Genomic DNA, 22257 nt, shown 5'->3' on the forward strand with positions numbered 1-22257 from the left:
GCACCTGCTCTTGAAGGGATGACTGTCCAGGGATGGGATGCTGGTGGTGCTGGTGGAGAGTGTCAGGTTTAATTAAAGAGAAACACATAGATCTGGTGTTTTACAAGGTAAAGCAAATAATTTCTCTATGTTAGTCTAATTTATGTAAATATTTCTCCAAAGGAATTGTACCGGGAACCCTCTGTGCCAACTTGGTCAACTTCCTCAGTAGAACCTCCCAGGAATTGCTTTCAAAAATCAGGCGTCTCTGATCCCATCTCTTCCATCCAGGAAGGTTCACCTCCCCCAGGTTTTCCCCTCCCCACCCCCTACCCCCCTCCCTCTTCCCTGCTCCTCCCCTTTTCTGAGTCTCCTCTCCCCAAGGAAACTACCCCTCAAGGAAGATCTTCTGCCACCATCACGAGGGTCCTCTTTCTCTGAGCGCCCCTCCTCAATCCTCACCACAGGATCCTCTCCCCATCCCTCCTCCACCCCTTCCAGAATCCGCACCCCCAAAACCCCTCTCTGCAGAGTCCTTCTCTGCAACCCAGGGCTCTCCCGTCCCTAGAATCCCAGCCCCAAGGGCCCCCTCTTCACGATGCACCCCTCCCAGGGTCTTCCCCCAAGGTCCACCCCTCTCTAGGGTCTTCCCCAGGGTCCTCCCTCCCCTGAGACCCGTTTCAGGGTCCTCCCTCCCCGGAAGAGCCGGTCCAAGGGTCGCAGCCACCCACCGGACTTACCTCCGAAAGTGCCGGGTAGAGGCTGGACCCTTGGGACAGCACGCCAGCCTCTCACCCTCCTTCACCAAGTCCTTACCCTTGCCCCCGCCCCCTTCCCCAGGAAGTGTCCGAGCGTTCAGGGACCTCCCTTTCCCAGTACGGACGCCTGATCCCGACAGCTTTCGGGGGAGCGGCGCCCAGGACCCGGCCACCCTGACACGCCACTTTGCGGAGTGCCTCCCCCACGCGCGTTCGCGGCCGGCGTCCCGCCCCCACCCCGCTTCTGCTCCCTTCTTCCTGCGCCACCCCGCCCCCGCCTCCCCGCCCCCAGCACTGCTGTCGCCCGGGCCCCCCAGGCTGTTCCCAGGGCCCCAGCCTGCGCCGCGCCTCCGCCTCCTCCCCAGCGATCGACGGCGCCACGGACCAATCGCTCCCTGCTGCCGGCCCACAAGCCCCGCCCTTGTCCCCGCCCCTCCCCCAGTCTCCGGAATTCACCAATGGGAAAGGCGGCACGGGGGCGGGGCCTGTCGGTTGCCTAGCAGCAGCGGCTGGGCGGGGGCGGGAGGCCGGGGGTGGTGATCCGGGTGCGGAGGGGGCGGGCGCGCAGGAGGCGGGGCCTCTAGGGGGCGGGGCCTGATCGACTATAAAGGAGGCCGCCGGCGGGGCGCCGCGCTCTTGGTCCGGCTCCGTGCGCTGTTTGTCAGGCTTCCTCCTCGGTTCCGCAGTCGCCGCTACTTGCGCCCCTGCTTTGGTCAGTGGTGCAGCCGGACCAGCACCATGTCACTGTCTCGCTCGGAGGAGATGCACCGGCTCACGGAAAATGTCTACAAGGTGAGCTACGCTGCACACGCGCCCTCGCGCCCTCCTGGGGCGGTCCCTGGGCCCTTGGGGGTCTTACCGGCGCTGCCGCGGGGACTCACCCGACAGAGGTTGGCTCGGGTCCGCTTGCCCCGACAGCCTCTCGCTGCCCGCGCGCGCCCTTTCGTGAGTATTCCGCGTGCGCTGGGGCCGGAGCCTTCGGACCCGAGTTGAGTAGGGGCGCGGACGCGGACTGCGGAGTTCGAGGTCTGCGGGGGTCCGGGGCCGCGGCTGCCGGTCGCCCTGCGCCCCGTGGTGGCCCCGCCGGGCATGGTTACGCAAGCCCGGGGCACTTTTTTCTCAACAGGCGTTCCCTTTCCACAACTCCTTCTCAGTGGATGTGGCCGGGTGGGAGGTCGCGCGCGGGCAGTTTCGATGGGTAGACAGATAATCCGTCATCTTATGTAACCGCGGAGGGAGAAGACTAATTGTGTGGGAGGCTGGCGCGCCCGCCTCTGCTTCTGATGTGTGAGGAGTCGGCTCTCACCCCCCGGTGCGGAACGCGGGCGTGTGTCGGAGCGCCGGCAGCCCGCCGGACCCTCGCTGCCCCCTCCCGGGGCCGGTTTTGCGCCGGTGTGCACGTTGGCAGACACCCGAGTTTCCATTTCTTCGCATCCATTTTCTCGGTTTGGACCCCCACCCCCACCAGCACGGAGCCAGGCTCCGGAGGCTCAGGGCTGTTCCCGGCAGCATTTCCTCACGGGAGAGTCGTGCCCTGGGCGGTCCACGCGGGCCTCGTACAAAGCCGGGCTCTGTTTCAAAACTGTGTCTGGGGTTTACGCGGGGGGCCGAGGGGTTTCGGAGTTGGTATTTAGGCGGCGGCGGCTGGTTCATGGCGGCGGAGTGGGATTGCAGCGCGCTGGCAAAGCAACAGTTTCTAATTGTGTTAAACAACTACGCTGTGCCTCTTTAGCCAGCGGCCTGCCAAGCCCTCTGCGCGCGGAGGGAGGCCTCTGATGGGCCCTTAGCTTTCAGCTGGAGTCCAGCGCGGCCGCAGTCAATCCCGGCTGCTAATAAAGGTTTCTAAAGTTGCAGCTAGGTCACCTGGAAGAATCTGGAGGCCGGGTCAGGGTGGACTAAGTCAGTTCTGAAGCCATGTTGGAGCTGCTGGTAAACAGGAGTGGAGACTGACGAGGAAGCAGCACGTAAAAGGAACAGCCTCTGGGGTTTTTATGTTTGTATCACGGGAGAGTCAGTGGCATACGCTTTTTGGTCGTGTTGCTCTGTAAATGGTTGTCAGGGGAGGGAGATTTATTAAATTATTAGTCATTAGTTTCATTTCGACTTGCTCATTATTGCAGGGGGTGGAAGAGAAGTGCCAGTCTTGGTGTTTTTTCCCCTCTTTTCCCTGCTTCTGCTCCGAAACCATGAGATAGGAGCTTTAATGGCCAGAATTAAAAGGGAGTGCGTGGCGTGGCTTTGCTCTGGGGAACCCCATGGTCGGTCTTAATACAACTCTTAGAACGGAGCAGTCAGGCATGCTATTCCGGTGGAGCAGCTTCTGGAGAAAGCAAAGATGTGTCTGCAGGTCTGGAGTGAAATCTGCCGGCAGGAAACTGTTAGGATCTGAGTGTTTGGGGGTTTGGGGCACACGTTCAGCAAGCTAGTCTGCGTTCTGTGCTCAGCGGTCAGCTGATGACTGAGTTCCCACGGGAAGGTGTGGCCGAGACCAGCGACTTTCAGGTTAGACACATCGGGAAGTGGGCGTCCACAGTGCTGGGTGTCTTACAGTCTCCTGGCCAGTTGAGGCTGCGGGGCCAGTGGACAGGTGGGCTTGTGGGTGGTGCTCCCCTGCCACTCTGCGGCCGTGGTGCGGCTCTCTTACGATTTGTGGCGCGTCACTGGGGAGCTCGGGTTCCACAGCAGAGCCAGGACAGGTTGGGTAAGTTCGGCACACTGGCTGGGCAGAATCCAGCCGACTCAAGGCACGCTCAGGACACAGCCAAAGCCGCTGTGTGGAGACCCCGGCCAGTCTGGCTGGTCCTCCACCCTGTCTCGGGATGCTGCTGCCTTTGTGTCTGGGTTGGTGACTTGTGGGAGAGTGGCAGGGATGTGGCCCTTCTCGGTGTCACCCCGAGCTACAGCTCAGCTGTTTGCTTTGGCCTCTGTCATATCAGCTGCAGTTCTGAGTGGTGTTTACCTTGGCAGAGAAAGGAACAGTGGGGACACCCGGCCTTGGCCTTGCTGATTACAGACACAAGAATAAAATGTCCAGTTTTGCTTCTCCCCTCTGGAAGAATCCGAATTGCAGGATTTAATCTCTCTGCCCGTGGCCCACCTCCCGTGGAAGCTATGTCCTTGGGGAATTTCGTGGAAGATGAAGGGGCAGGACATGACATCAACTGAGAGTCTACCCTTGGACCCTGGGCCAAGGGACAGGGGCTGAAGCCCTCTGGGGGCTTCCTGGGGTAGAGCCTGGGCTGGGCCCCTCGGGATGGGACTACAGGCAGCCCTGGGTAATTGCTTGGGACAAGGGACAGAATTGCAGGGTGGGGAATCTGCCTCTGAGAATTAAGCCCAAATTGCATCTCTCTTGGGAGAGGCCTCCAAGTGTCCCCACGTGCTGGAGCAAGAGGGCTTTCTTTAGCAACTGATCTTAGTCTCCAACTCCAGGGAGTGACGCTCAGGTTGGTGGTTTTCTCATGGTCCTATGTCTCACGAGAATCCCTGGCTCCAGGCGACCTTGTGACCTTGGAGGGAGTTGGCTCTGGCACCTTGTAGAGGAAGAGCCCCACAGGCCTCCATCCTGTTCTGGGGACGTGGGAAGGTGGGCACAGGCTTTAGAGAAAAAAATCCCTAGGAAGGCCTGAAACATGGCTGTTCAGGGTGTCGTGGGCCTTAGGCTTGTGTCACCAGAGGCTGTCTGGTGGTCCTCACTCTCCGGCCATTGTGGGGAAGCTTGTTGCCTCTGTCCTGTGAAGACAGCTGTGGCCAGTGGGTTCCTGCAACCAGAGTCCCGTCAGGTTTCCCACTGCTGGTGCAAGGCGGTGGGCATCAGCGCTGGCAGAAGGGAGCCCACCTGTGTAGGTAAGAGCCCGCTGCTGGTCAGGCCTTGCCCGTCAGGCCTTGCTCCTCTAGGTGTTTAGAGGAGCAGGGGGAAGCAGGAGGCCCCAAGTTCTCTGCTGCCTACCCCAGAACCCCTTCCACTGCTCGGCAGTCACACGGAACTCTTGGCCGCCATCAGGAGCCTGGCACCCAGCATGGACAGGGCTCCACAGGCTCGCGGTTGAGGGTGTTGAAGTGGATGCTCTGACAGACGCTTCCTTAGCAACAGAAATGCCTGCTGGCAGCAGACCTGAGGCTCTGTGTGTGCTTATGTGCACAGGAACATGCGTGCATATGTTGTCCGTGCAGACAGGTATGAGTTCAAGCCCATGCATGTACGTGTTTGTGTATTCACAAGTATTCTGTGTCCAAGTGAGTATGTGTGTGCATGCATGTGGGACTTCGTTTTGCTATAGAGGCACCTCAGGGGTGCCCTGTTTGGGCAGCATCTTCCAATAAGACATGGAGCTTGCTGTCCGAGTAGACTCCAAGCCGTCCTTCATGGAGCCTGCAGCCCACTCTCCCCACCACCCGCGCTGCAGCAGCAGCAGCACATCTCTGTCTCCCATGGAGTAGCCTGGACAGCGAAGGATGATTTCTCTGTTGCACTGATTCTGGGCCACCAGCTTCAGCAGCTATTTGTGCCCAGGTCACGGTACTGAGGTTGTGGGCCCCTCGGCACAGGACCCTTGCCGCTGGACCTTGCTGGTGTTTGCTGATAGCCATAAGGGGGTGGCCTGGCCCGGGGCATGGTGGCGCTGCAGAGTTCCTCGCAGGCCAGGAGTGCTCTGCCTACACTGCCATCTCCACTGGTCTGGCCTGGAGAGTGTGTCTTTTGTTGGGGAGGCTCCTTGGCTCATGGGATAGACCATGTGCACTTGAGGCTCTGGGTGCTGGCCCAGGGCTCTCGGGGCATCAGCGGGGAGGGCTGTGGGGGCTGCCGTGGAAGCTGTGTGCGTGCTGCTTGTTGCCACCTTGTTTTAGATTCTTGAAGCTCACTGAGGGCCGACAGGTCCTTCTGCCTCCCTCCCTCCCTCCCTGGCCAGGTGGTGCTGGCTGGGCTGCCTAGATTTGGGGGCCTTTAGGGGAGGACTGGCCGCTGAGCAAAGGACCCTGTCCCCTCCTGAGCAGGAAAGCAGGCCGGCAGGGAGCCCGAGGCCCACCCGGCACTCCCCACCCCCAGTTTGCAGATGCAGGTCCTGCTCAGGGGAGCCCTGCATAGGACGGAGGGTTGGCAGATGGGGCTGCCCTTGTCGCTCGGTGGTTCCCCCTCGTTCTTGCATGGCTTCCGGGATGGGTGTTGCTCTCCAAGGGCAGCCACACCTGAGCAGCAATCTGGTGGGGGTGCCCTGGGCCACCGGCTGGCTGCCTGCCTACCATTCTCTTTTCTCAGCCCTTACGTGCACTGCGCTGGGGCCCATCCTGTGTGGCCACTGTGCCCAGGTGGTTTCTCTTGAGGCCTCGGGGTGGGGAGGCTGTCCTCATTACAGTGCAGGCCTATGCTCACTGGGCACCCTGCGCCAGGTGCCCAGTGGGGCTGTCAGCGCTCTGCTACTGTCTGCAGGCTGCAGCCTTGGTAATTACAGGCAGGCATGGACCAACCGTGCCCACACCTGCCTCCCTTGTCCTCCCCCTGCCCCCGCTCTGATTCATCCTGGTCCTGATGGCACTGCACAGCTGTGAAATAACACAAGGGTCCCCAATCAGAGGGTGTGGGGCGCCCGAGGGTCTGCACCCAGGGGCTCCAGCAGCAGGCGGGCCTGGGCAGAGGTTGGTGCCCAGGCTTCTCTTACTGGGGGAAATCCTTCTGTCCCCACCTGACACGCTATTGAGCAGCCAGGTGTGGTGACTTAGGACCCACGTGGCTCCTGACTGTGGGGCCCTCCCCACCTGCCTGGAAGTATGGCTGGCATGTGTGTGTCAGTGCTTGGCAATGGATGAGCCTCGTTTCTGGCTCTGGGGCCCCGCTGTGTGCATCGCTGTGACCGTCTCTGTTGTGGGTCTGGTCTCTCAGCTGTTTGCTCCACAAGCAGTAGCCCAGGACCCCTGGAGGTTCTGGAGGCGGTGGCAAGCTCGTGTCCCTTCTCAGGGCCTGAAGGTAGGCCGGGGTGTTAGCCAGAAGCACCTGGTGCTGCCGTGTTCTGGGGGCCCAAGGGGACAGCTGGCGGTGTGAAGCCAGGGCATGCTGAGAGCCAGGGCATCCTGTCTCTCGGAGGTGAACTTACACACCTTGGGGGCAGGCAGGGGATCTGCACCTGCGACTCAGTGTCCAGTGGGTGTCAACAGGACCCCTTTCTGTCTACCCAGAGCAGTGGGGTCTCAGGTTGGCACCTCCAGCTGCCTCTGGCCTCTCCTCCCAGCTTTCATCGCAGGAGCCATTCTCTGCCTTGGAAGTCTCGTGTGGTCCTCCACGCCTGTGGGACATTCGGGGGGCTCCTGCCTTTTCTCCCCCTGGCTCTGGCTGTGTGCAGCCTCTCTGGTGGGGTATGCGCAGTGACCAGGATGGTCCTGGATCCTTCCAGGCTTCCCTTGCGGCTCCAGGGCCTGACCAGGGCCTGGTAGAGCCAGTCCTGACGCCCTGGGCTGTGAGGTGAGCAGCCGAAGGGCCTCCTGCAAACCCTCGGGGTGTGTGTGAGAGGGCCGTGTGTCCTCTATGATGAGTACCCTGAGTTGTGAGGCGCTGGGAGAGGTTGGACCACAAGAAGAAGTCGGGGCTGCCAGTTGGAACTTGCTTGGGAAATTGGTTTTCTAGTTATGAAAACAGTTCTTTTAGAATTATTTGGACAGGTGTTTTAAAAGTTGTATGTCAAATGCACATGAAATAAATTGGCAAGATTTTCTTAAAACCTCTTTGGATTCAGAGTCTGACTCTAAGGAGCTTTGGCTCAGCTCACAGTCGTTGGGGTCAGAGCATCCCCTGGGACCCACCTCTGGCTGTCTGGGTGTTGGTCATGGCCAGGGCGGGGGGGTGGGTACCTTCCAAGCTCTCAGACCCTTGTTCTGCCACTTTCGTTGCTGACATTTTGTTCCTTGATCGGAGAAGTTTCCCCCGCAATAGCCAGGCTCTCTGTTCCTTCTTAGTCGCTAAGTGGTGTGTGGATGTAATGTCCCCACGCAGCCAAGCTAAGGACAGCCATCAGGCAGGCCTGTGCAGGTGATGACGCACACGTAACGGGTTATGAAACTTGCTAGGATTTCACAGGTGTCTGTGCTGTGAAAGAAGTCAACATCTTGACATCAGAATGTGGGTGGGAGCTTGGTAGGAGAGAGGGTGTGCCCCCACCCCTGGGAGCTAGACTTCCATCCAGCAGGGCATTTGTGTCTCCAGGAGCCAAGCGTGGGCAGAGCTGACCTGCTGAGCCAGAGTGGCCTTTGCTGTTTCCAGCAGGGCTGTTCAAAGAAGGAGGTGTAGTGAAGGCCGAAGTGTTGCTGATGTGGCCCAGATGGAGGAAACCAAGGGTCTCTGTACACCCACTGCTCCTCTGAGCCCACTCTGGGGCCAGTGGAGCCCCCTCTGACCTAGTGGACAGCCTGGCAGAAGCAACCTGTTGTCCACACCTCCATTTCTTCCTTCCTGCTCCTCCTACGGAAGTGATGTCATTTGCACTCCAGGGGACTGATGGCGCTCAGGCCCTGGCCAGCCCTGCCCTTGGGGCTCTAGGACCTTGTTGGTCACAGCCAGGAGGCAGACAGGGGCCGCAGTCCAGTCCAGGCAGGAGGCCTGGTTGCAGGCTTCTTGCACAGATCCCACCAGGCAGGAGACCGTGAGGTTGGCTGCTGGGGCCCAGATGGTCTCACATGCTCTCTCATTCTGGCTCTGTGCTGGGGGAGGCGCTGTGGCCCCCTGGGGTTTTGCAGTTGGCTGGTAATCGTGAATGATCGTGAAAAGCCTTCAGTGGCTCACTCTGTCCAGGCACCATGCTGGGAGTTGTGTGTGACCTTGTTTATCTCTACTCTGCTTCACAAGAGGCCCTGGGCGTCCCAGTGAGCGGAGGAGCCTCAGAGATGTGAAGCGGAGTGTCCCAGCCCGGCCCAGGTGCTCAACTGAGCCGGAGCTAGAGCCAGGCCTGCCCTGTGGCTTCAAACCTGTTTTGTTTTTCCACTCAGGAGTGCTGTGGGCTTCAGGTGAGGATTTTCAGCTTCTGTACCACCGTTTTCTCTTTCACAGTTAGCTGGAGCAGAGAACCCTTCCTGGCCACAGGGAGCATTAGGCTTTCAGGGTGGAAAGTTCTTGGAGGAGCAGGTAGACCATGGTGAGGGCAGGGAGGCCCAGGCGAGGCCTCTGTCGTTGCCGTCTGATTTCCTGGGAGCCAAGGGGCCTGTGTTTCCACCAGCACGACAGCCTCCTGGGCTGGCTCATTCCACCCAGCGGAGGGAGGCAGGAAGCAAGAGGAGAACAGCTCCAGAGCGTTCGGGGCTGTGTCCCTGCTTGCTCATCGAGGTTCCTCGTCCAGCAAAGAACTCAGCCTTGTGAAACTCCGATCAGAGCCTTCCCAGGGACAAGGACAGGTCAGCAGTCCTGGAATGGTCTAACCAGTCAAGCAGTAACCAAACGATAAGAGAACTGATGGCTGGGTCTCACAGGGCAAGCGGGGATTGGTCCAGCCGTTGGGTCTGCTAGGCCCGCCAAACAAAGCACCACCGTGTGCTTGAACAACAGACAGGTGTGACTCATCTGAAGCCTGGAGGCCGGGATCCAGGTGTGGGCAGGGTGGTTCCTCCTGTGGCCCCTCTCCTGGGCCCGTGGAGGCCGACTTCTGCCTGTGTCCTCATGTGGTCGTCCCTCTGTGTGTCTGTGTCCTGATCTTTTCTTAGAAGGACCAGTTCTGTGCAATTGGGGTCCATCCCTATAACCTCGTTTTTACCTGCATTGTCTCTGGTGATTGCCTTTGGAGGGCATCTTTACAATGAGATGCTAGGGTTCGGCCTAACACATGAATCTTTAGGGGAGGAATTCAGTCCCTGACGCCAGGCACTCGTGGCACCCGCACCCCAAGGTGCAGCAGGCTGGTACCTAGGGGTCGTCCTGAGTGCTACTGTCTGAATCACAGGGACCTGTGTGTTTCCAGCCCCTGAAGGTTTTCCGTGTTACTCAGTCAGGTGGCAGCTCTCAGTTTTTGACACCGTGTGAACTTTCCTAGGAACATGCTGGCTTGGCCATGAAAGTTACTAGGGGAGCCTGGGCTTCAGCTTAGCACTGACCCGGGACAGAAAGAGTTGGAAGGCATGTGCCCTGGGGCCTGGCCGAGCAGTTGGGCAGGTATGGCTGGGCCTGGACGCTGGAAGATGTCGGGACCAGCCAGAGGTGCCTCTGGATAGGAAGGAAGTAGCTGGGCTGGAGGGGCCTGTGTTTGGACCCTGCTCTGCGACTCCTGGTCTAATGGATTTGTCCAGTTCCTGTGGGGGCGGCTGTCCCAGTGGGACAGTCCCCAGTCAGTGCTCACTGGACCCCCTTCCCAGCCTGAGCCCACTTAGGGCTTCCTGCCCCCGGGACCTGTTCCAGGAGGGGTCAGGCTGGAGGCATCTGAGGATCCAGGTCCCGAGAGAGAGCTAGGGTGAGAGTTGGGCATCCTCAGCCCCAGGAGTCAGTGATGGCGCTTGGTCCCTGCAGGGAGCTGGGGACCTGGGGGGCCCTGGGAGCTTGGCGGCTCCTTCCTCACCTTGCGTGGCCCATGCTGTTCCCTCACCCTCGGACTCGGACCAGGAGAATTGGCCCGAGTTTGTCTTTCTCCTGGTGTCGCCTAATCTGAGGCTCAGGGCCCACAGAGATAATGGTAAGGGGTACCTGTCCCTTGGTCCCTCCTCATGGGAGGCCACTGTGTTCCTCAGTGTCACTCTGGGCTCCATGCCCAAGACACAAGTTGTCACTTTATTATAATGCTGGTGACTTCCCCAGAAGCTGATGGAGGCCGAGAACCTCCATTTTGCTACTGGGGAGCCCAGGTGCCTTGGTTCCTGAGGCCAGGTCCTCTCACGTGTGCCCACCTCGGGGGGCTGTGATGAGCTTGGCCGCTCCTTGCCCTGGTGGGACCCTGGCCCATGTCCCCGCTGGAGGTTGTTGGGCTGAGAGTGTGCATGTTGGGTGGGGGGCTCTTGTCTGTGGGGCATCTCTTGGACATGGGGGAGGGGAGCCTGGTGCTGTTACAGTGAAACCGGCCGCTGTGGAGCACAGTTCGGTGTGTGCTTGTTCTTTTGCTGCTTTTGCGGCCTTTTCTGCAGCCACCGCCAGCTTTGACTCTCTCGTCCTCACCCCTCAGGCCATTTCACATGGCAGTGGAAGCAGCCGCGTCTGCTCGGTTTCTCCAATGTAAACCCACTGTCATCTTCTCTCTGGCTGGAGCCAAGAGAGCTCCAGCTCAAGACCCGCCTCCTCCAGGAAACCCTCCCAGCACTCTCAGAACTTCTCCAGTTGGCTTCCTTCCTTTGAGGAAGGTCCCCAGGACAGAGGTCCCAGTTATCGTAGGGGAGCAGAGGCGGGAGTCACGCAGCGCTGCCCCGAAGGGCCAGACTCTCTGTCTCAGGAGGGTGATCTTCGTGCCCTTCTCTCCCCACCCCTCCTTCAGTGTGAGCCGGGCACTCTGCCCAGAGCCTCACGTAGTCAGTGCTCCTTGAGGGGGGCAGCGGCCTCAGGCGAGGACAGCCTCCTTTGGAGGAATGCCGCCAGCTTCCCCCAGCAGAGCGTGGATGGTGGCGCCCGACTAGGTGAGGGTTGTTGGCGCCAAAGCTGGCGCCTGTTCTCCCTGTGACAGAGGTAGGATGCGAGCACCGGTGGTCGGGAGTAGTCAGGCACCGAGGCCCCTCGGGGAGAGTGGATGAGGCAGGCACCAGGTGTCCTGGCGTCAGCCTTTGCCCTTATGTTGCTAGAACGTGGCTCCTAAGGGAGTCCAGGGCAGGCCGAGTTGCCGGGTGGCACCTGGTTCTATCCTGCCTGCCTTGGCGACCCATCCAGAGAACACTAAGGCCTGTATGGAGAGTGGGACAAGCTGGGTTGTGTGGCCAGCCTGCACTGAAGCCGGGACTGGCTCTACCAGGACCCAGAAGACTGGCTCTTAGCCTCCCCGAACCTCCTTCTGTCTATCTGTAAAATGGACAGCAGCGCCCATCACCAGTCCAGTGAGGACTCAGGGTGATGAGGGTGTAAGGCCACCCCTCCCCAGGCCACAGGTGGAGTCCAGTGTGGTCTTGTCCTCTGAGTTTGTCCTTCCAAAGGCTGACTGTGTAGGGAGGGCGCAGCCTGCCTTGGCCGCGGCACACATGCACACACCCACATGTGCACATTCATGCACGTGTGCACGGGGTACAGGTGGACCCCCGGGCCCGTCTTCCTAGACTGCATGAGAACCGGAGGGGAAGCAGGAGGCACGTCACTTCCCTGTGTCGGCAGAGAAGCTTTGCTCTTTGTTTGTGGCGGTCCTGCCAGGAAAGTTCTGAAGGGGTTTGTCGCCAGAAGCCAGGGCTGAGGGATTAACAGGATCCCCGAGATGGCGAGCGGGGGACCCTGGGCGTGGGCACAGCCAGAGCACAGTCCCTTGGCAGAGCTCCCTCACTCCTCATGACCCCAAGGTGGAGACGGGGCTGTCCTGCTGCCCTTTGTCCTCACTGGCCGGGCAGACCTGTGACCCAAGTCAGTCAAAACTGGCATCACTGCACAGGCTCTGGGATGCCCAGGAGCCAGCCGGGCAGGAAGGCCACTGGGGACCTGCCAATGCTGCCCATGCAGCTGGGCCTGGCCCCTCCCATTGACGCCCATAGAAATGCAGGGCTGGGGGCCCTGGGTGGGGGCCGAGCTGACCCTGCCTTGGAGATTTGCCTTAAGGCCTGGATTCCGGGGACCACAGGGTGGCAGGGACATGGACTCTGTGACATCTCTGCAAGAGGGCCACCAGGAACTGCACCAGGCTTGCACGTGTCTCTGGCAGGGACCCCTTCTCTCCCTGACCCTTCTGGACCATATGTGCATTGGTGGTGGCAGGGAGCCCTCATGGCAGCCCCGCTCCCTGCTGGCACCTCATAGATCCTGAGCCAGCCAGGGAGTAAGTCAAAGAAGGTGCTGGTACTGAGCGTGGCGCTCAGCCCAGGACCCCTGCGAGGGGGCAGGCCTGGTTGCCAGGTGCCACAGCGCCACACTTGAAGGGGTTAGGTTTCACTTGCCTAGCACGGTCGTGAGTTTGCAGAAAGTACTGGTCATTGCCTATGTCGTCAAGGCTCCGTCCTGGCTGCAGGGAAGTGGTCTCGGTGCAGGGCCTCTCCTGGGTCCCCCTAAGTTCCACAACAGGCGTGAGGTTGGCCTCATGGTACAGAGAGGTGTGTGCGAGGAGGCCGCCCTCCTGGCCTGGACTTCGGTTGCACATGCCCTTTGGCATCAGTAAGGAAGCGAGCTCCCTTCTCCAGCCCCGGCACGTGCTGTGGATTTGCGTCTCAACTCCCTCCATCCCTCCAGTGAAGTCCCACAGAACGACGCCGTCGTTCCCTCACTTCTGAAAAAGTAATGGGTAGCAGAGCCCCGGGGCCTCCCTGGCCTGCTCACCGGGCCTCTGTTGCCCTGTGACTTCCCCCTCTGGGGCCCTGCAATGTGTGGAGGGACTGCACAGGCCCCTAGTTAGGGGAGCACTCACTTGAAGTAGGGGTGCCAGGGCCCCACTGCAGGTCTCTGAGGGTGGGTTTGGGCCTGTCACGGGCCTGGGGACAGCATGGCCTCCTGGGTCCAAGAGCGTCTGCCTGAGCCCTGGGACAGCCTTGGGCTCAGGCTCTGAGAGGGCCCCCTCCCACAGGGAGGTCCCCATGGGGAGGAGCCCCACCAGAGGGGCTAGGCCCTTCTCAGTCCTCCAAGGTCCCTCCGGACAAGGTGGTGTTGGACCTGGCCTGTGTCTGGTGGTCGCAGTTCTGAGCATTCAGTGACCTGGAGGCAGCCAGGAGCCCGCCCTCCCACCAGGGCGATGTCTGTGAGGAGCTGGAAGGAAGAACAGCTCTTCGGCCGGGGCCACAGTTCTTCAGGAGGGCCTCCTGCTTCCCCAGCCCCACAGCATTTACGTCTCTGCCCCTGCCTCAAGCAAGAGAGTCAGCGGCACCTGTGAGCAGGCAGTGCCCTGCCCAGGTGGCCTGGCTGGCACCCCAATGCCCCTCCTGCCCTGCCCCCTCGCACCCACATTCCTCATGCATGAGCTCAGCTGCTGCACTAAGGAAGCGAAACCTGGCGGCTGTCCCCGTGTGTCACTGGGCGGGTGTGGGCGGGCTGCCGCGGTGACCCCCTCTGTTGGCCTGGGCGGCCGCAGGCTGTTTTCTGCTGTCACTCAGGGTGTTTGGGGCTCCGAGTGGGAGCTGCGGAGCCTCCTCTTCTGCCCTGGGGATGGTCCTAGAGCTCTGCGCCCCGGGTCGGTTCTCACAGGCCCCCACCCCAGGGCCCTGTCTCAGCCCCGTGCCTGTCACTGCAGTGAGATACACATCTTACACTGAAACTGCACACACATACACACTCGTGTGCACGTCTGGAACACAGAATCAGGGGCAGAAGCTACCCTCACTAGGTCTGTACTCTGCTTCGGGTCCATTTCCTTTGAACAAACACACACATGCAACCACCAGCATTTCTCTGCCCCAGCGCAGGTTTGGGTGGCGTTGAGCAGCAAGGTGGAGGGCTCAGCCAGCCTGTGCGTGCACCCTTGACAGACAGTCTAACCTGGGGCCCCTCCGCAGCCTTCTGGACGTCAGTCCCTCATCCACTGCCTGTTACCTGACACCCTGCCCTGACTCCCAGGCCCTCCTTGGGTAGGATGAATCTAGACTCAGGTTCTCCCCCAGAGTGGTCTCCAGACCACTGAGCTCCGTCCCTCGTTGTGATGGGGCCAGCTTTCCACTGAACCTTCACCTTTTAGGTTTCTGAGCAGCTCTGAGGGGTCACCTGCGTCTGAGTAGTCTTGGCTAAGATCTGGTCTCCTTGGAGCAGCCAGGGGGTACATTTCCTTTTGAAATGTATCCTGATGGACCCTTGGCTTCCCATCGTGCTCAGGGAAAGAGGCGTCCCCACCACAGGCTGTGAGGCAATGGTTTTGGCCATTACTGCACCATTTCTGCTTGTTAAATCCCACCACCCTTTCCCTGGCTCCTGCCATCCTGTGCCTGACACCAGCAGTCTCTGGCCTCGAGGCGTTTGCACGCTCCTGCCTGAAGCCTTCCTCTCTCGGCAACGTGCTTCTCTCCGCCGTGTCCCCTCCGGGCTGAGCCGAGTCCTTCTCTCCTGTTCTCCGGGCGTAGGATCCTGCCCGGTGTGTGATGTGGGCCTGTCTCCCCTCCCAGGACTTGGTCCTGTGGGGTCACTGCTGCATCCCACGTGTGCCTCAGCCCTGGTGCAGCACATGGCAGGTGCCCACCCCTGTGCCACGTCCAGAAGGGAAGGTGTACCTGCCCTGTGAATTGGGGCACATGTCGGGTGTGATCCCACAGCCCTTCTTGGAATCTATGTTGGTCCCGCTGACTGAGGGCCAGGAGTACAGAGGAGAGCGGGGCTGGGACTGCCCATGTGCCAGGTGGGCAGGGGCTGGCGCTGCCCATGTTCATGCAGAAGCAGCTGGGCCTCCATGGTCTGCCCACAGGGCCAGTCAACTTCCCCTCCCTGGTGGTGTTTGTCTCTTCCCCTCAGGAAAGATCAGATGCACATCACAATGATGTGAGATGTGGCCGAGATGGAGTTTTCCTTAGAAGCCCCTTGCGGTTCTCGCTGGCTGGGGCTGGCACCCGACCGTCAGGGCACATTACCCAGTGGAGCTCACATTTGGCTGTTGTTTGTGTGTGCCTGTTTTTATGCCTTGTAATTAAAACATTTATTTGGCCTTTGCAGTGAAAATCTGATTTTTTCAGTCTAAGAACTGGTGCTATTGGCACCAAGACTTGAGTCCATTCGGTGCGCAGATCCAGAGCTGCTGGCTTATTCATCGTGTGGTGTTTGCAATCAGGCTGCGCGTTGCTCTAATCAGAGCTGATGTTTGGTAATTGATGTGTTGAGTGAAGATCATGGTGGGAGGGGGCTCCAGGCGGCGATGAGCCTTTTGTGTGTGGCCTGCTGGGGGCCCTTCCTCACTGACTCAGCCCTGCCAGACGGGGTAATGGCTGCTCAACGCAGCGTGTCTGAGCGCCAGCTATATGCCAGGCACAGCCCCACGGGTCCTGCGCATGCTCACTTGTTTGATCTGCCAGGCCCCAATGCAGCAGGTTCTGGCCTTTTCCTCATTGTACAGGTATTGGTACTGAGGCTCTGGAATGGCACTTGCTGGAGGATATTCAGCAGGGACCAAGCTGCGGTTTGGACCCGAGGCCTGGCTGTGGCTTTGTAGGCTCGACCCATGTGTGATGCCTGCATGATTTTCCCCTCACCATTCAGGCCTCCAAGCGGCCAGGTGCCTTGCCCCTAATGCTGTTCTCTGCTCTCTTCCAGACCATCATGGAGCAGTTCAACCCCAGCCTGCGAAACTTTATCGCCATGGGCAAGAACTACGAGAAGGCGCTGGCAGGTGAGGCTGGGGTCCCTGGCCTGTGGGTGGGAGTGAGGATGTCCGAGCAGGTGGACAGCTTCACAGGCCCTGATGATGGAGGGACAAAGATGTTCCCAGAAGCACGACATGGCTGAGCAAGGGTGTAGGCCGTAGGTGCCACACTGTGGAGGCCCGCGAAGTTCTGTGCACACCGTGGACACGGGGCCAACTCTGGAAGTGGGTGGGTCAGCCAGCACGTTTCAGGCCGATGACGGTTCATTTCCTGAAAGGAACATCCAAGGACATGTCTCACCCCCGTGGGCTTTCTCTCAGAGTGACGGTCACTTCATTCTCAGCCGCGCAGGTTGTCGGCCTTGGGTGAACCCGTCATGGCCCTTCTGGGGCTCCTGCTCACACGCCCTGGCCGCTTGGATGTGAGGCACACGTCTCCTTCCAGGTCTCTCCATCCTCACTGGGGACCCCCTGTGAAGTTCTGTGTGGAATGGGGTGGGAGGAGGTCTGAAAGTGTCCTCCCCTCCCCGTTTTCCTGGACCTCCCCAAAGGACGGAGCCCCTCAACGGCCCTCGGCCTCCCCAAGGCTAGGCTGGGATCCGCTAGGCTTTCCCGTTGTCTCTTCCAAGGAGCCCACCCTGCTTAGCAGCGGGCACTCCAGCCCCTGGGGCACAGCCCACCCGAGCTCCCGGGCTGCAGAGCAGACTGCATGGACTTAATTGAAAACTACCTAAATAAAATTTGATCAAGTGCCCAGTTATAAGCCCCTAACTGGGTTCTGGAGAAAACGGATTAGAAATTGTAATTATGGTGGATGCTCCCCACGGCCCTGCTCTGGAGGTGCCCTCGTCCTCCTTGCAGTCTGAAGGGTGGTGTGTGTGGGTGGGGGGCTCCTCCAATGAAGGGGTTTGCAGGCACTCCCAAGGTTTTTGAAGGGTCTCAAGAGGGTTCCTAAAGAAAGCTCTGTCCTGGGCAGCAGCCCCCGGGCTTGGTCCCAGGAAGTCAGCTGGCCTGGACCTTGCCGTCCAAGTCCCCCACAAAGTCAGGTCCGCCTCTGGTTTGAGCAGAAGTCGCTGTGGGAAGTGGTGTGAGGCCCCACCCCCCCCATCCCCCAGCCGTGCTGCCTTTAGCCTGATTTGAGTGTGTGACTCACTCCTACTTGCACGGCTCAACTCTGAGACGGAGGACATTGTCAGTCCTCAACCCAGGCTGGCTGGGGGGTGGGGTCTTCCTGTCTAACCAACTTCGCAGGTCTCCAGCCGGAGGTTGGTGCTCATCTCTCATCAGGGACACCAGCCCTCGTGGTCAGGGTGGCACCCTGTATTTTGACTGGATTAGCTCTGGACCTGAACGGTACACTGTGTCCTTAGAGAAGGTGCTCTCAGCTTTGGGACAAGAGAACATCAACAAAAGACGAGCAGAGGTCCTGCCCAGGCTGGAACCTGCTGGGCACAGGGGAGGCGGCTGCGTGGCAGGCGGGCAGGATGGCCGAGTAGGTGCTGCAGGTGGTAATTTCCTCGTGAGGGAAGTAACCACGCCTTCCTCTTCTCTCTCAGGTGTGACGTATGCTGCCAAAGGCTATTTTGACGCCCTGGTGAAGATGGGCGAGCTGGCCAGCGAGAGCCAGGGCTCCAAAGAACTCGGTAAGACTCTGAAACGTGGCAGAGACCCCGGAGGTCCCTGAAGTCGGATGTCCCCAGGCAGACTGAGGACCCTGCCCTATGTCTGGTCCTTTCATTTGGGATCATGTCTTCCCTGTCCAGTAAGAAAAGACTTCCTAAACTGATAGACGACAGTTGCTCTCGGAGCTAGTGAGGGCTGTGGGGTGCATAGGGTGCACCAGGCGGCTCCAGGTCCCCTTAGAAGCATGGTTTGGAGATGAGGAGACAGGCAGATCCACGTTTTTAGGTGTTTGTGGCAAAACTTGAATTGGCTGGCATAGAGGAGCCATGTGAAAAGGTGGACTTAGATGATGGCCTTTGATGGTGTGGGGATACATTTCTGGTATAAAAACGAGCGAGAAAAGATACAAACCCGTGGCGTGGTATGACCAGATTTTGTAAAAATACCCTGGGAGCATGCTTATCTCATGATGGAGACCCCAGAAGCTTAACAGGTGGAGTTTCTGAGTGGGATTCTTTTCTTTCCGCTTTTTCTGTGTTTGACACCTTTCTAGCAGGAGCTCACGTTTCTTTTATAATCGAGGCACACGGTGTGGAATGTAAAGAGCCATGGGCTCCTCAGAGCAGCCCCGGGTCCTTGGCAGGTTGGAGGGTATTTGGTTTCGCTGTGTCCATTCATTCGGGCTCCCAGAGGTGCCTGTGTCTTGTCCACCACGTGGTCTTCAGCAGAGCCTGCCCACTCTCGCCAGCAGCCCACCTTCAAACTTTTCACACCATCCTGCCTTAGAAGCCAGGCCGGTGCACCGCAGGGCTTTGTGGTACCCTCTGCCACTCCCTTGTCTGAGGACACGGTAGCCCGGCTGGCCCCACTGTCCCAGCCCTGAGTCAGCACCGTCCCTGGCAGGCCCGCCAGGTGTGCTGTGTGTGTTGACTGCCACCCTGGCAGAGCAGTACCAGCGTCTGGGTTTCCCTAAGGCCAGTGTAAAAACCAAAGCAACTATGGGACCTTCCTGGGCTGGGAGCAGGGACTGGCAACTATGGAGACAAGGGCAGGCAGAATGAGGGACCAGGGCCAGACTCCTCACAGGAGCTGGGCTCTGCTCACCTGGACGTGGGCCTTTCTTCAGTGCCTGAAGGGCTGGCTGGTCTCCAGCTCTGTAGCTCTAGGTCGTGGTGGTTTATGATAAGTCGTGATAGGTCTTCGACTCTCGAGGCCCCATAACTGTAGCCCGCCAGGCTCTTCTGTCCCTGAGATTCTCCAGGCAAGAACACTGGCGTGGGTAGCCGTTTTCTTCTCCAGAGGATCTTCCTGACCCAGGGATCAAACCACCTGCATTGCAGGTGGATTCTTTACTGACTGAGCCACCAGGGAAGCCCTCTGTAGCTCTAGAGGGATTCTTGTGGCCTCTTGGGGACACTGAGCCAACCTGCCCTGGACGTGAGGCCAGGGCACCACTGGTGCCTGGCTTGGCCTGGCTGGTGACGTGTTGGATGTTTGGGTGGATGGAGGCCTGAACTCCTTGGTGACCAGTCATAGCTGTAAACCAGCCGGCTCTGAGCTCAGAGGCCACTTGTGGGCCCCGCCTGGTGCTCCTGGGCCTCACAGCTGTGGCTCCTCAGAGGAAGTTCGGTGTTGTGTGTGAGGCTGTGTGTTTGTACACGACTCCTGTCTGTGAGGGGGGCACTTTCTTATGGTTGATTGTGGTGGCCGGGGGGAGACGTGTATCTTCTCCCTGTGGTCATGCACACGTGCAGAAGGAGAGGGTCTGCCATGGGGAGATCTAAGTCCCACGTGGCTTCAGAGTGAGGGTGAACATGTGCGAATCCAACTGAGATTCTCGAATTTCCCATCGCCGAAGTCCTTGGGGGTTGTTACAACTGGCCCGGTGAGTGGATGGCAGGCTCCTGCCATGAAGTCTGCTCGTGGAGGGGGCGGGGGGCCACACTGGGCACTGCGGGAGGGACGTCCCTCCTCCCACCACTCTATTTGCTGTCTGGGCTCCAGCCTGAATCCAGGAACTTATGATTTACTTGTGGGTTTTTGAAATCTCTCCAGGGGCTTGTGGTGCGTGGGGTCCGTCACCAAATGGGAGTTCCCACTGTGTGTGTCCAGGGAGGCGCCAGCCAAGGGGAGACACTGTTTCCTCCACTCACGACAGTTCTGACACCAGATGTGGGTTTTGCCGCACCAGTGAGCCCTCTGGTGTCTGAGGACCCCAGCCGGGGGTCCCACAGCTCAGCTCACTTCTGACACCGTCTCCCCGGTGTCAGTGCAGACCCTCATCCCGAAAGAGTGCCCCCTCTACCCCAGAGGCCGGCACAAGTCGAGGGTCCCCGGTTCCCCACACTTCTGTCCGATTTGGCTACAAATGGGCTTCCCACCACTCCCTCCTCGGGTCTGGATTTGCTGGAACAGCTCACAGAACTCAGGGGTAGGCTTACTGTCTTAAGGATGTCATGAAGGACCTAGGTGAGCGGCCAGAGGAGCAGATGCCCAGGGTGAGGTCTGGGAGGGTGCTGAGTGCAGGAGCTTCTGTCCCTGTGGAGTTGGGGTGCCCACCCTCCCGGTACGTGGGTGTATCCACCACCCTGGAAGCTCTCTGAACCCCGTGTTTAAGGAGTTTCCAGACATGAGCAGTTGTTAGCTCAGCCTCCAGCCCCAGTCCCAGAGGATGGGGTGGGGCCTCTACTTCTGACGCTGGCTGGGTCTTTCTGGTGACCAGCCCTCATCCAGGAGTCCAGGCAGAGTTGCCTCTTTGGAACAAAGGACATTGCTATCACCAGGAGATACGGGATTAGGAGCTCTATATCAGGAAGTTGGGGCGGGGGGTGGGAGGCAGAGACCAGCATGCCTTTCTTCTCACATCCTTGCTCAATTTTTTCTTTAGGTAACAGCTTTATCAGGACATAATTCATATGCCGTACGGTTACCATTGAAAGTGTACGACTCTGTGCCTTCTCTTATATTCAGGGAGTTGTGCACCCATCACAACTGTCTCATTCCCAAACTTTTTTTCATCCCAGAAATGCAAACCATCCTTATTAGCAGTCACTTCCCCTCCCCCAGCCCCTGGAAGCCGCTGACCTGCTGTGTCCGTGGCTTTACCTGATCTGGGCATTTCATGCAGAAGAAAGCAAGCGCTGACCCGTGGTGACCCATTTGTGTCCAGCTTCTTTCAGTTGAAGAAGGTGTCTTCGAAGTGCATCCGTGTTGTAGTGTGTGTCAGCTCCATTCTTTTTATGGCTGAATAATATTCCCGTGTCCAAACAAGGGAATATTATTCCATTCCCCAGCTGATGAACATCAGAGCTGTTTCCACATTTTGACCAGTTTCAACGCTGTTGATGTCAGCAGTCGGCACAAGTGTCTGTGTGGACACTTCATATATCCCTGGAAGGGGAACTGCTGAGTCACACAGTTGGGGTTGAATTTTTATTAAAGCAGCACACACCCAGGTTTAAAAATAAGTCCCCCTGCCCTCCACATGCCTGAGGCCCACTTCTCAGCCCTGCATGTTGTCTGCCTGTGTTTGCTTCCATACGTGTAAACAGGCAAGTTTGTGCTGTTTTCTTCTGTTTAATTTTGGACATTATTTAATGAATCTTTTTCTAGAGGATTTGGATTGAGCGTTTTTATATTGCTTCTCTCTCCCCACCCAAGAGAACGATGACAAGTTTTGCTTTAATCAGTGCCCAGTATAGCCTTTGTATGGTGCTGGCAGGAATCCTCAGCTCAGAACAGCCTGCGCACAGCACAGCGGACAGCAGGTCTGAAATGGAAGCGTGATGAGACGGACATGAGTGCACACCTGCCCAGGTAGCGAACAGCCCTGGAGAAAACCTGCCTCTCTCGCTCCATGCCCGCCTCATTCCAGGCAACCACTGTTGTGCGTTCTGCCCTGAGACTTAGCGTGCATTTACTGGAGTTTCATATAAATTGACTTGTGTAGTGTGTGCTGTGATCTCTGTTTGGCCTCTTTTATCTCATGATTGTTTTGAAAGTCATCCCAGTGTTACACATACCTCCAGACCATCCTGCCTTCACAACGAGTAGTTTCCGCTGTGTGGACATGCTTTATTGTTTATACTTTCTTCTGTTGATGGACATTTGGGTTGTTTCCAGTTTGGGGCATTTCCACATCTGCATTTCTCTAATGAACTAATGATGTCAGGCATCTTTTCATGTGCTGTTTGCTGTTTATCTTCGTCGGTGAAATGTCTCTTCAGATCTTTGTTCCCTTTTTTTGGCTGGGTTTTTGTCTTCTGATTGAGTTGTAAAAGTTCTTTATGTATCCTAGGTAGAAGTCCTCTGTCAGATACACACTTTGCAGATATTTTCTCCCAGACTCGTTGGCCTTTCATTTTTGTCACAGTAGTTTTAGAACAGAAATGTTTAGTTTTAATGAAGCCCAGTTGAGTGATTTTTTTTTTTTTCCTGAACTATGTATGATCCATAGGTTTTCATTACTATTTTTTGACAGCTTCGTTTTTTCTAGAGTTAATAATTGCCTGCCTTCATTTGCATAGTTGTCAGTTTGTAATCATGAACTCAGTCCC

The 22257-nt window shown here is 58.3% G+C and overlaps 1 protein-coding gene across 17 annotated transcripts in view; it reads left to right on the forward strand.

Moving 5' to 3' along the window:
• Positions 1-1369: 1369 nt before the first annotated feature.
• The window catches only part of BAIAP2 (BAR/IMD domain containing adaptor protein 2), a 64275-nt gene continuing 43387 nt past the window's right edge, over positions 1370-22257 (forward strand). For 13 of the 17 annotated variants that reach the window (XR_014078701.1, XR_014078700.1, XR_014078697.1 and 10 more), the window contains exons 1-3: positions 1370-1529; positions 16030-16105; positions 17635-17721. Coding sequence is in view for 12 of the 17 variants with exons in the window: in XM_081576169.1 (XP_081432295.1) it covers positions 1476-1529; positions 16030-16105; positions 17635-17721 (217 nt within the window). In the remaining 5 variants the exon portion in view is untranslated. Of the gene's footprint in view, positions 1530-16026; positions 16106-17634; positions 17722-22257 lie in introns of those variants that run through there. The other 4 variants (XM_081576173.1, XM_081576174.1, XM_081576175.1 and 1 more) reach the window with 1 other exon arrangement.

Source organism: Giraffa tippelskirchi, chromosome 3 (genome assembly GCF_054371585.1).
Source record: "Giraffa tippelskirchi isolate mGirTip1 chromosome 3, T2T-mGirTip1v1.2.pri, whole genome shotgun sequence".
Lineage (NCBI taxonomy): Eukaryota > Metazoa > Chordata > Mammalia > Artiodactyla > Giraffidae > Giraffa > Giraffa tippelskirchi.